The sequence below is a fragment of the Carassius auratus genome, chromosome 31 (genome assembly GCF_003368295.1).
Source record: "Carassius auratus strain Wakin chromosome 31, ASM336829v1, whole genome shotgun sequence".
Classification (NCBI taxonomy): domain Eukaryota; kingdom Metazoa; phylum Chordata; class Actinopteri; order Cypriniformes; family Cyprinidae; genus Carassius; species Carassius auratus.
In genome coordinates, this window is record NC_039273.1 from 5,674,910 (window position 1) to 5,689,139 (window position 14,230).

Consider the following 14,230-nt stretch of genomic DNA (forward strand, 5'->3'; position numbering starts at 1 on the left):
AAAGTGACGAAACGCGGTCTGTAGAGCAGTTTGACCATTTTGGGCTAACTTACAGTAGAAACATAGTGGCGACTTCCATGTAGGGGACCCGCGGTTTATGTAGATAAAAAATTGCTCAATCTTAAGTAATAAAAACATAACGTTTCATTAAGTAAGGAATTTATACACCTCTGAAAACATAGTAATGTATGTTATATTGCGTTTGTGGGTTCGAGACTTGGGCTGGCAATACCACGACTGAGGTGCCAAAAAAATGGCTGTCCACTGCTCTGTGTGTGTACAGCCAAGTATGGTGACCCATACTCAGTGCACACACACATGAACACACACCCAGAGCAGTGGGCAGCTATTTATGCAGCAGTGCCCAGGGAGCAGTTGGGGGTTCAGTGCCTTACTCAAGGGCACCTAAGTCATGGTATTGCCAGCCCAAGACTCAAACCCATAACCCAGTTAGGGGTCAAACTATCTAACTACTAGGCCATGACTGCAACAATTCGTTCAAGAATCAGACAGAGCTATCGAGCCTCCGTTTTATCATTTTAGATTTCCCAAAAACCATTAAGTACGTAGCTACAGTAGGCTTAAACAAAGTAAAAAAATGACTGCCCACCATTGCTTTTCGATGTGTCTGCACTACCATATTTACATAAAAATTGTATATAAAATACATAAAGATTAAATAAAGAATGGGGAATTATATTTCAATGCTTTTGCATTCTCTGATAAAACTTTTTCGTTTCCCCAAACTTTAATAATGGAAATAACAAGCTATGACTTGTAAAAAAAAAAAAAAAAAAAAATGGCTACACAATATCGGGGAATGCAATTCATTTGCTAGAAAATGCTAAATTATTGAAAAATATATTTTTTGCACTGCACTCTCTTGAAGTCTCACAGACAAAGTATTTTCACCTAATCCTGAGGACGGGAGCGTCAATTTTAAACAGCCTCTGGGGGAAATAGCTTGGCTAGTCTAGAGAAAGAGCAGTCTGGTTGTCTCACTCGCTCCCTTAAACAAGAAAAAACCTCTACCTTGACACTATGATCTAATGGATTTACAGATGATGCTTCTGGGGCATAGTCCTGCGCTTTCTTCTGCGGATTGTGCTGAGACAATGTATGAAGCCCATAGCCACTGAGCTGGTGCTAATAACTGGCTCTAGAGGAGCTCCCTGATAAGGGAGACATACAAAATGTACAGGATAAGTTAGAAAACCAGTGTTGTAGGTGACTCTGAGGGTAAACAACCACTTTCTCTTCTGGGTATGAAGTCGGAAACAAAATAGAAATGGTAAAAATCAGAAATGGTATCTTCAAAGTTCAAACAAATGATATAAGCTAGTAATTTTTGGAATGTTTTTTACTTGTCCCAATGTGTTTTCTAGAGTATTTTTCACACAGGTGTCCAGATGTAGTCACAGGGGTGTCCATTCCTGCTACTGGAGGGCCACTGTCCTGCAGAGTTTAATGTGAAAAATGTGCTGAAAAGATACTCATCCTCAGTCCATCCAACTTCCAAGATGTAGATGAGTTTGTTTCTTCATTACATCATTACATTATTAGGGTTGTTGTGTGGAGTGTTTTTTATTGTACCATGCTTGTTTTAATGAGTTGTGAAGCCAAAAATACATTTCCACTTGAATAATAAAGGAAAGAAAGAAATATGTATGTAAGTATGGTTCTTTGCATTTGGATGCCTTCAATTGGCAGACATTTTTACACAATACAGTTTACAGTACATCTACTTTTTATCCCAGAGAATCAAATCCATGGCTTGCCAGTGCTAGTATTTGATCTATTATTTGAATGTTGAAGTATAGTTTTAAGGGTTATGCTGAACTTAATTTTTCTTATAGTAATTATAGGAATTACATGTTAGCCTTTGATTTATCATTCGAGCGTTTGAAAATGTATTTTATAATTGTAATTTGTTAAGAAAACGTTAAAATACTAGAAAAACATACTACATGGACAACCATGAAGTACCATATGTAAGGAATAATTGATGATGGACCGTTGGATTAAATAATGCACACCCGTGGTGGTGATGTAGGTTTAGGTTAGGGAATTTAAATTTGGAAAACTCCCACAATTTCTATATACACTAATATTCAAAAGTTTGGGGTTGGTAAGATTTTTAAATGTTTTTGAAATAAGTCTCTTATGCTCAACAAAGGTTGCATTTATGTGATCAAAACTACAGTATTGTGAAATGTTATTTACAAGTTTAATGAATAATTTTCTGTTTTAATTCATTTTAAAATGTCATTTATTCCTGATGCAAAGCTGAATTTTCAGCATCATCACTCCAGTCTTCAGTGTGACATGATCGTTCAGAAATTTTGGTGGAAACTGTTATACATTTGTTTAAATATTTTATGATGAACAGAATGTTGAAAATGAAACCATTTATTTGAAACTGAAATCTTCTGTAGAAAACTTTCTTTTTATAGAAATCTTTTGATCAATTGAATGCATTCTTAATGTTTTTTTTAAAGGTATTAATCCCAAACTTTTGAACAGTAGTGTATTTTATAATTCATAGCATAAATATAACTATATTTTTTACCTTTATAAAACTCTACTTAATGAACACATTAAACATCCTTGCTGATTAACATTAATAATAGTATCTAATGCTTCCTTGCTGAATAAAAGTATTCATTTATTTTAAAATAAAGCCTTAAGAATTCCAAACCTTTGAACATTATTACTTAGTTGCATTTTGCAGAGTATATCAAAAATATAACAGTAATGCGTGCGTTTATATAATTTTTAGTAAATATATTGCATTGTATTGTAATTGCATTGTAAAGTCACACTAAGATAATTAAGTGTAGGGTAAATCACTACACTGAAAGTGAACATTACAGTAAATAACCCTTTGTAGTACTTGACTCTTGTTCAGGCTGAACTGATCCTGCCTCCACTGGAGCCCTAACACAGGCCATAAATGCCGTCCCCAGACTGACCTACCTGCCCCTGACCACAGCATAAGCATGAGCACAGACCAACATTAACATGCTTGACATACACTCTTATTTCCATTCACATCAGCACCACACTAAATACAATTTTGCCGCATTTATGGCACCACACATTCATGTTATTTTTAAAAGAGCATATCTTAATGCCCTACTCATCAGTATTTCACATAAATTACATATTTGTTGTCTTAGCAGGCTGTTTCCATGGGAATCCAGTGCGTTGACATATCACTTTCAGTGTTTAGACAACCATGTACTCATTCATGGAGAGCACGAGGAAGAAAAGAGCAACCAATGGTGCCAGAAAGGCTGCTTAATCATCTGGAACACTACAGATCTGACTGGTCTTTTCTGAACAGCTGCAGCAACCAATGTGTGATATTCCTTTTAATGTTGCTTAGTTTATATTACTATGTATGTGTGGGTTAATCAATGTTTTAAATTACACAAACATCTTCTAATATATATATATATATATATATATATACACATACATATAAAAATTATTTATAATATCTAAAAATCTGTATTTACACTTAATTACATTTATATAAAATATAACTATATATAAACAAAAATATTTCTTAGATTTATTAAATATCTTTATTTTGATATTTAATATTTAGTTATTTTATTCTTACTTTTTAATTAATAAAATTACTAGAATAAAATCTTATTTACAACAAAAAAAAAAAAAAAAAAAGAAGAAGAAAGAAACACCTTTTTTTAGGTCTTTAAATCAATTTAAAAATTCCCTTATCTTTACAGGTTTTCTATAACAGGAATCCCTGAGAATATAATTTTTTCAGTAGACACACACACACACACACACCATGTTTTTATTTGTGCAAGAGGCACATCATTTTTACTCATATACCATGAGGAAAACAGGATGCAACTGGAGGAGGATGGGCCAGGTCAACACTGACAGAAGAATGCATCAGTTTAACTGACATGACTGAAGATTATCCTGCTTGAAACACATTCACTCACTTGCTCCCATACACATAACAAAAAACACCACCACACACTCTACACTGAAGTCACAACAACATTCCCAGGCCTACATGAAAATGTAGACTAAACTTAATTTTGTATGCGTGTGTGTGTGAGAGAGTGTTAATGGTCGTCATTGTAAGTAAAAAGCACTGGAGAAAATCCACCACAGCAGAGACGGATCTGAAAGCTTCATCATATCCTTTGTGGGGTTTTATAATGCACTTCACAACAGCGCTAACACAACAACCTGGCTGGGTTCCTATAATACAACGTTAAAAATAAATGCAAAAATAAAAGCGAGAACAAACAAAATCATGACACTGAAAACATGACTTCCTTGGAGCAACAAAGAAAAGCCAGTCTACTCGAGTCAAACTTCACAATAATCGTTTTACAATTTAACAACGAAAACAAAACAAAACCACCACTTCACTGGATATGATGAGGCGACTTTTCCAAAGCTTTAGCGTTTAAAAATGTATCACTGCATGTGAACAATTTAACAGCATCAACATCTCTTGACCTTGTTTAACTGTTTTAAATACTCGAAGATCGATTAAGAATTACGCAAAGGCCTTTATGAGCAGCCAATCAAAACTCTGCTTCCGACATTTCTCTAGTGTTTCGCAAATAAAACGACCAATCAAACAGTCAATTTTACACTGTGCCATCCAGTGTCTTTCTGATGGTGCTTGAGTTAGCCGGTTTTAATAATGCATCGCCCTCGAGGTCTTGTTTGTTGCACCTATGGAGTGGGAAACACGTGAAAAATTAATTGCAATGTATACAGTTAATAAGACTCTTTTATCAGCTCTATCTTTAGCTATGTGCTTTATTAACAGACACTTGTATGCCAACATTTATACAACTAACCAATATTTTAAAGCAATAATATTTAATATTTGAGACTGACCCTGTCATTGGTCCATTAGCTGTGCGCTCATTAGACTGCTGGTCAAGTTCTGACAGGAGCTTCAGGATGTTCAGAGCAGCCTGTCATGAAACAAAGATGCATTGCATTAAACAAGATACAAGTAAATAGATAGATATATACACATACAAACACACAACGTTCAAAAGTCTGGAATCAGTAAGATATTAATTTTTTTTTTTTTTTTTTCAAGTTTAACACAATGTACTAAAAAAAAACTACAACTTAAAAATAAAAACGAGTAGACATTTAAAAACAACAAAATTATACAAAAATAAAAATACTATTGTAACTAAAATTAAAAGCAGAAAAAACAAAAATAAGTTAATTCAAACTATTAAAAACAATAGTGTATTAATGACACTAAAATAACTGCACACGAACCTTCAAAAATTTATTATTTTAATAAGAATAATCTAGTATCATTGTTGAAAACTGCTTCATATTTTTGTAAAAACTGAAGAAATTGTAGGTGGGGGGGGTCTTTTGATGAACAGTTCTAAGAACAACATTTTATTGAAATCATTATATATTAACACTGTCACTTTTAATCTAATTAATGCATTCTTGCTGAATAAAAAAAGAAAAAAATATTGTTATATATAATTTGATTTGGCAAATATTATTATTATTATAGTACCTACCATGTCATGGCAGGACTCCACATCCTTGCCGATGCCGTGGCTGATGAGAGGGGGCTGAGAGGAGCAGTTGATCAGAGACACAAGCTCGTTCTTGTTATTTTTGGGAAAGTCTTTGTATTCAACCTGTAGACAGAAAAGCAAAAAAAAAAAAAAGATACAGATTGGTTGAGCAACATCATTGGGTTAGATAAGTGCGTGTTCATTGTTATATTCAATACCTGTAAGCCCTGTACAGTGGCCAGGTAGCTGAGCTGTTCGGACGGTCTGGTAAGGGGTCCGTGGGGTCTGTGTGCCAAGCCGTTGTTGGTCTTCAGTATACCCTCCGCGGTTGGGGACGTCCCAGCAAACAGCAGCTCATTGGCAATAATGGCAGTTACTGTGGTCTTGGCTGGGTTGGGGGCAGCTGTGCGACCGTAGTCTTTGGCATGGGGTCCCTGGTTGGCACCCACTGCCTGTGCCACCTCAGGCACCATGGGTAAAATGCCAGCAGGAAGCTGCTGATGGCTGAGAAAGGGAATTCGGAAATCTTCCTCCTTATTGACTGGTTTGAGAAATATAAGAAATCAATTGCAAGCAGGAAATACTTACTAAAATTAACAATGAGCTTTTAATACAATACAAGGACCACATGCATATAAAAAGTGAACATATTTATGACAGCTGAATATGAAAACTGACACATACCCAGACCAGCCTTCTCCAAAGAGCCTGGCTCAAAGAAGGTCACTTTACGTCCATCTCCAGGCTTCTTAGCAGGAGTCTTTACAAAGATAAATAAAACAAGTAGTTTACCAGTTACACTAGGACTTCAACATGAAATAGTTATTAGAATGTATCTTGGAAAGAAAGTTTTAGAAGATCTGTAACATGAAAATTAGTTAATGTTCCTTTTTCGGTGAAAGAGATTTTTGATGCCAAAGTAACCAAAATATGACGTTCCACTTATGAGCGATCTCCTTCCAGAAAATAGATATGAATGAATATAATAGAACAGAATCATTTCTGCTGGGTGATAAAATTATCAGGTGCAATATTATAAAATACAAATTAAATACTAGGTTTTTATGTTGTTATGCTAAATATATCTACCTTTTTTTTGTTAAACAAATAGTTTTAAAATTATCTAGAAAATATATTTTTAACACTAAACTATATTGTGTTTGCTCATTGTTAAAAACTAGTTCTGTATTTTTTATATATAAATAACTGACCACTATCTTCAAAGCTGAAATAGTAATATAAAAATTGGCAAATGTAAAAAAACAAAAATAAATAAAACCCCACCTTGCATTAATATATTAAGTACACATCTTAAATGGATAGTTTACCCAAAAATTCTATTTACCCCATATTTTACTCACCATCAAGCCATTTAAGGTGTAAAAAATGTCCTGACTCTTCCAAGCTTTATAATGGCAGTGAATGACTGATATTCAATAGTCCAATAAAATTCCAATAAATGGCGTCCAGCCATCATTAAAAAAAAAGTGCTACACAGGGCTCAATAAACGCCTCCTGAATTGAATCGATAAGATTTTATAAAAAAAAGCATCCATATTTAAAACTTTATAAAACATAATCTCTCACTCTAGCAGATGATGTAGGACATTTTGTAACTAATTTGTAACCGGGGTTTTGTTTTGCTCTTCTGCACTTCCACGTTCGTCACTTCTCACTGGAGTACACTACGCCTACGTACTACTGGAACCCCACTCTCTCGTGAACGTGCTTAGAGATTAAGGTTTATAATGTTTTAAATACAGATTCGCTTCAGGAGGCCTTTATTAACCCCCTGGAGCCATTTGGAGCACCTTTTTATGGATGGATGGACACAGTTTATTGGACTTCAACTGGACTATTGAATATCAGCCATTCACTTCCATGCTAAAGCTTGAAAGAGCCAGGAGATTTTTAAATATAACTCCGTTCGTATTCATCTGAAAGAAGAAAGTCATATACACCTAGGATGGCTTGAGGGTGAGTAAATTATAGGGTCATTTTTTATTTTGGGGTGAACTGTCCCTTTAGCTTTGACAGCCCTGTAATAGTAATATTATCAAATTTGGTGAATGTTGAAAAAAATTTTTTTTGAATGTTTTTAGTGTTCCTGTAGCTCAACTGGTAGAGCACTGCGCTAGCAAGCAAGCAAGCGCAAGGTTAGGGTTCGATTTCCCGGGAACACATGATATCTAAAGATTGATAGCCTGAATGCATTGTAAGTCGCTTTGGATAAAATTGTCTGCTATATGCATAAATTTAATTTAATTTAATTTAAAATTTAATTTAATTTTACATTTAATTTAAATTTAAAAAAGCATTACATTACACATGTTGCATTAATGTATTAAGTACACACCTTACCTTTGACAGCCCTAAAAAAACATTTTGTAAAATCTTTTTTTCTTTTCATTAACCTTCTAATCAGCCCTGGACCCCACTCGATGAAACCACTTCAGCCATGTTTTCAATACAAAGACCTGCTGTTAATATGCAGGCACTCACCTTCTCATCGGTTTTCAGAGCCGGTTTGGGTGGCTGTGGCTGAGGCACTTTGAAGCCCAGAAACTCCAGCATCTTCTCGGCTGCATTTCTCTTGGCCACTTTTTTACTAGGTCCCATTCCTTCCGCATTCTGACCTGCAACTGACACCTGAGTAAGAAAAAAACCCAGAAAGTAATAGGGGATACATTACTTCTTCAGGAACACTTCTGACAAGAAGCAATTTTGAAAGCTGTAGAAGAAAATGATAGCCAGAAGAACAAGACCTTCACACAAAATCTGCACTGAACTGTTATAAAAATGCTGAGTCAGAGAACAGTGTTCTTTCTGATGGAGTACCTGCATGACAAACTCTCTGCGTCGAGGCAGTCCTCTCTCTGTCACTATAGTGTACTCTGGCTCTTTTTCTCTCTTAGCCTGCTGAATCTGAGCCAGTCTGCTGATGGGGTTCATGCCCTGACCGTACTCGGGACTGGTCTGCAGCTGAAAGTGGGTGCAAGATTCATAAATACATAAATAAACATACATACATACACATACATGAATGATCTTTTGGAGTGTCAAAACAAAGAAACCTTAAATGTGTTACTTTATTAAATACATTAATGTTGTAACATTTTAATCCAAACTATTAAAAATCTATTACTTTAAATATTTATTAGCAAAGACCTGATCCGTTTCTGAGTTCTAAATCAGCACAACAATGTAGCCAACAAACTAACTCAGCTAAAATTATCGTCTACCTTAATAATGGACTTGCTTTTCTTTTTAATGCGTAGTGGTATCTTGTCGATGACAGGTAGTTGAGGCAGTTTGTGGAGCTCCTCCAGGACAGCGATGGCGGCTAGTTTTTTGGCGATCTTCTTGCTTTTGCCCTCACCCTCCCCTGAAAACTCGCCCACTGTTACCCGCACCACAAAACTCTTCAAGTGAGGAGAGCCAGTCTCTTTAAGCACCTGTATATAATGAGGACAATTAAAGAAAAGTCAACAGCATTACTGTGAGATATATGCAGGAGCATGGAATTTCAATTTGAATTATATATATATATATATATATATATATATATATATATATATATATATATATATATATATGCAGCTTATGCATAATGGGATCATGGCATACCTCAAAATTCACAGACATGTTGCGCTTCAGTGCAATCTCAAACACTTGGCTGATCTCTGATTTGTTAAGGTTTTCCTGTACTGGCTCTTCTTTCATCTACAGGATGAACGTTACATGCATTTTCAGTTCACAATTTAATAATACAGATTAGATGAATGTATTTTGCTTGTATTTACTAGATAAGGTTAGAGATTTTACAGCAGCTCTTTTGGAAGAATAAATTACTGACAGCCCATTCATCATGTTAGTAGCATGAACTGTCACCTCAGCTATTTGCTGCATTACTGGCTCTTTCTGCAGATATTTGATAGCTTTAGCCGCAGCGTCATGTTTGGCTGCTTGACGTGTGCGGCCCTTGCCGTGGAACTGTTGTCCACCGATAGACAGCTCCATATGATACAGTACTGGCCCCACAGGAGGAAATGGGTAGTAATAACTGATCAAGAGAAAATTAAACAAAACAGTATATAATTAATCACAAAAGGCTATCATATAAAACAAAATATATTGCGCATAATTCAGTAAGCAAAAAGAATGGATAAAATAGGGATAAACAGAGAGTGCATACTGCTGCATGGGGCGTGCATAAGGGCCTGGTGCTCTGATGTTGTAGTTGAATGCTGGTCTCATCCCCTGGTAGGCATCTATAGGTTTGTAGATGGGCTTCTTGCCCAACTTCATACAAAGTGCATTAAGCTCCACAGTGTGGGTTACATTATCTGAATGAGAGAGAAGCAAGTCAAACAGCTGCTTGCACAGCTAACATTCACAAGACTCAACTTATTACTGTAAAAACATTATTATTGTAAAATATTATTGCAGTTTAAGACAGCCTTTTTCTACTTTAATATATTTAAAAACGTAATTTATTACTGTAAATTTTATCTTTGCAACTCCAGTCTTCAGTGCCACTTGATCCTTCAGAAATCATTCTAATATGCTGATTTGCTGCTCAAGAAACATTTCCTATTATTATCAATGTTAATGCATTGCTTAATGTTAACACTGAGCAAAACCTTTGTATTTATTACATCATATAATAATAACAATGTACACATTTTGATTTTCAATAATTTAGTAGTAAATGTTGAAATTAACATTAAGATTAATAAATACGGTAACACTTTACAATAAGGTTCATTAGTTAACTACACTTCTATAGCATTAATTGATCTTAGTAAATTAATTTGAACATTAAGGATACTAATACATTATTAAAATCAAAAGATGTATGTCAACATTATTTAATGCAGAGTGAACTAAAATGAACAATGTTGTCATTAACTAACATTAACAAAGATTAATAAATACTGTAACAAATGTATTGTTCATTGTTTGTGCATGTTAGTTAACACATTAACTAATGTTAACAAATGACACCTTATTGTAAAGTGTAACCTTAAATGCTTTAAAAGTATTTTTCATTGTTAGTTCATGTTTACTAATGAAATTATTAAAGTTAACAAATTAACTTTATTGTAAAGTGTAACCCTAACGTAAAGTGTAACCTAAAAATCCTGTAACACTGTAAATGTCTTAAAAATAACTTTTGAAATATGTATTGTGTCCTTGATGAATAAAATATTTAGTATTTTATTTCGTTCATTCATTATTTATTTAATATTATTTTTTATCTTACTGACCTATTTTGAATGGTACTGTAAATGCACAAAAACTATGATATACTGTACACCACATCATAAACACAAATTAAACCCAATGGATGTCCTCAAGGTTAAAATAAAACCCAAAATGTACAAATCTAATCTAGAACTGAAATGTCCAGTAACAGCGTTTGCTTCATCTGTTGAACGTACAGTCAGATGGGAATCGAACTCCCAACCTTGCGCTTGATCAAGGCTATGCTCTACCAATTGAGCTAAAGGAACATATGTGAGGATGATAAAATGTTCAATTAAGAAGATAAAGGGAAAAACTGGACATACACTCTGAGCCCTTGTAGATCCCACCTGGGTTCTTGCCTGGGTGGCGGGGGCTTCTGTGATTAGGTTTGGGGAGATTAGTTTGGGTGAGAGCACATGTTGCTGCTGAGTGCTGGGCTTTTTTGATACTGGTCCCCTCTGCATCCCAGTGCTGATCCCCCAGAGTTAACCGCACTGAGAAAATCTGACCAACACATCACAACATCAGAAAGTTCAGGCAGGTGGGATGAGATGGTTTTGTGTGTTTGCGTATACAGTAAAGTGCCAAGTCTTACCTTGGAGTGGGCTGGTCCTTGTTCACTGAGTAGTTTGTATTCAGGTTGGATCTTATTGTAACGGGCTAACTCATTTACCAGACACATAGGGGTCTTCTCTTTAGGGTTTGCCATGTTAGATTCTAGATGACAACATTGAAAGGTTAAATGAAGAAGGAAATATTTGACAACTTTTACAATCCAATATTTTTTTTTCTTATCAGGGCATAACCAGGCCCAGATTATTCAAAAGTTTGGAGTCAATAAATGTATTTTTTTTTTTTTTTATGTTTTTGAAAAAGACTAATGCTCACCAAGGCAGCATTTATTTGATAATTTTTTTTAGTAAAACAGTAACACTGTGAAACATTATTACAGTTTAAAATAACTATTTTCTATTTTAATATATTTGAAAATTTAATTTATTGCTGAGATGCAAAGCTAAATTTCCAGCATCTTTACTCACAGTCACAGTTACCGTCATCAGTGTCACATGATCCTTCAGAAATCATTGTAATATTCGTATTTGCTGCTCAAAAAAACATTTCTTATTATCATTCATGTTGATAATAGGTGTGTTGCTAAATATCTTTAGTCAAAATTAAGTTAAAAAGAACAGCATTTATTAAAAATAGAAATATTTTGTAATAAGATCAATATTATGCATCATGGCTGAATAAAAGTTTTAATTTTAATCATAAATTTGTTCAGCTTGTTTAATATAAAAAAAGACACTTTTTTATACCACTGTTATCAGACTTTATTGCCAATTTTGTTACTGATATTGACAGCAGTTGTGCTGCTCAATATTTTTGGTGAATAGGAAGGAAGTTTTTAAAAAAAATAAGTATTTCTTTGAAACATAAATATTTTGCATTTACCATCATGTTTCTTAACGACTACACATTTTGAATGGTATGGTTTTTTATTCAGAATGTTCTGAGATTTTATGTTATTAATAACTTTTCATATTTTATTTCTATATGGTAATGGGCATAACCCAATAACTTGAATGCACAAATTGTCGCGTCCTAGATGATGCTTTTTGTCTAATGCTCAGAGCAAAGTTCCACCCACCTGTGGGGTTGCAGAAGGGCGTGGCAGAGGCGGAAGGCAGGGCGGAGTTTCGAAGCGGGTGACTGGCACTCTCTGAGGGTAAAGGAGCGGCGCCGCAGGGAATGCTGAACCCAGGTTGGGGCGGGGCCAGCTGTAGAGGGGCAGCACTGGGTGCAGGGTTGGCAGGTGCCTGGAACTGAAGCTGTGACATTCTGATTGGATGGTAGGAAGGTGGGTTGTTTAAATGAGCAGGTAAAGACTTTGCAGTCAGGAAGGGTTGTATGTGGAACACAGAGATTGACACCGTGTGAGATTTGTAGAATGAAGGACGACTGCAAAGCTCAACCTGAAGAGAAGAAAAATGAAAAGGATTATGATCAGTTATCATAGCTATGTTGTGCTTAAGTAACCAAAAGATTAATCTTCATTTGCATTTCCAAAAAAGAAGACCAGTGCTAAAGCAAAATAATAATATTAATAAAGAATTTGGTAAGCTTAGATTTAGATGTACGGATAATCAAGTAAACCTAAGCTGCTTTAGTCCAGTAAATGTTTGACTTAAAATATTACTTAGAATATAAAAAAGTTATTCTTACGTTTGAACTGAAGGCAGACATGTTTTTAAATTATAAAATGATTTTATAATTATTTTTGATTGCTTAAAAAAATATGAACTAGCCTATAAAGCAGACGACTGAAGGCAGGAAGTGGATTGTACACAACAGTTTTCCCCCCAGTAAGGGTTTGATCATATCGATCATTCAAAACCTTAGAAAAAATAAAGCCTGCAGGCTTTACGGGGTTAATGCAACGGTGCCAAATGTCAAGATGGAAAAACATCATATTACAGTAACATAGACACAAGTCTTTATTGGCTAAAAATTCCTGGAAACCTGATTAAGAGCAAAATATTAAAAAGCATTGTCCTTTCAAAAAGTTGTTACAAAATAAATTATGCATTAACATTGCACTGTCACTAACATTAAACTGATTGTTTTATAAATTAACCTGTACAGCTTGAACATAAATGGTATGTACAATATTATTTGACCTACTGCACTTCAACATGCTCTGTCTACTGTATTTGTTTTAAGCGAACTTAAATCTGGAGATTTGCACAGAAAAATAAATATCAGCGGTCAAGACTCCTCCTACCCTTGCACAAGTATCAAAGCCTGCGTTATACACATACAAGCACTATACACATAAAAGCACGACATAAACAAATCAGGCCTGTTTATATAATATTATGCGTTTTCTTGGGAAAATATGCTATAGCAGTATACGGTAAGATCCAGAGATCAATATGAATGGCTCGAGCTAACACACTAGCAGCTCGCGCATCTAACGTAACACAAACGCCGGCTCAATAAAGCTCACCTCAGCTTAATTTCTCCCCTGTTGTGATTTACTCCATGAGTTACGATGTTAAACTGTAGTGTCTGTTCGGTTTCGTCCTGTTTAAAGGGGGTTTTGTACTGGTTTAGTATGAAAACACGGGGAAGAGGTAGAGAGGGTGAGTGTAGACAGGGCAAACACTAAAGAGAATAGCCCGATATTTTCCGCCCCTGCCAGGAAATGACATCACGCCAGTAATTTGTGGGGTAAAAACGATGAAAAATGTTTGTTTTTTTTTTGTAATTGATTCATACATTAATTTACTATTCAACTTTTTAACTAGTCGCATTGATAATTTAATCTGCATTTGCAGAGGTTAGTGGCCTGGTTTGGCAGGCCTTCTGTTACAGTGGTTGTTGGGTGGAGGGGCTGGAAACCCAATCCTCTCACA

At 35.0% G+C, this 14,230-nt stretch overlaps 1 protein-coding gene across 2 annotated transcripts; it reads right to left on the reverse strand.

Moving 5' to 3' along the window:
• Nucleotides 1–3,811: 3,811 nt before the first annotated feature.
• Nucleotides 3,812–14,025, reverse strand: LOC113050319 (double-stranded RNA-binding protein Staufen homolog 1-like). 2 transcript variants are annotated; one of them, XM_026213172.1, is made up of 15 exons: nucleotides 13,822–14,025; nucleotides 12,463–12,787; nucleotides 11,407–11,528; nucleotides 11,159–11,315; nucleotides 9,757–9,907; nucleotides 9,453–9,624; nucleotides 9,189–9,284; nucleotides 8,804–9,016; nucleotides 8,400–8,543; nucleotides 8,064–8,210; nucleotides 6,246–6,321; nucleotides 5,780–6,102; nucleotides 5,562–5,684; nucleotides 4,900–4,979; nucleotides 3,812–4,731 (listed from the first exon to the last, which is right to left on the reverse strand). In XM_026213172.1, the coding sequence occupies exons 2-15, from the start codon at nucleotides 12,650–12,652 to the stop codon at nucleotides 4,644–4,646; spliced, it is 2,082 nt and encodes a 693-aa protein (XP_026068957.1). In that variant the 5' UTR covers nucleotides 12,653–12,787; nucleotides 13,822–14,025; the 3' UTR covers nucleotides 3,812–4,643. The 2 variants fall into 2 exon arrangements, with proteins under 2 accessions (XP_026068957.1, XP_026068955.1); XM_026213170.1 differs by having other exon boundaries at nucleotides 11,135–11,315.
• Between the last annotated feature and the right edge of the window lie 205 nt (nucleotides 14,026–14,230).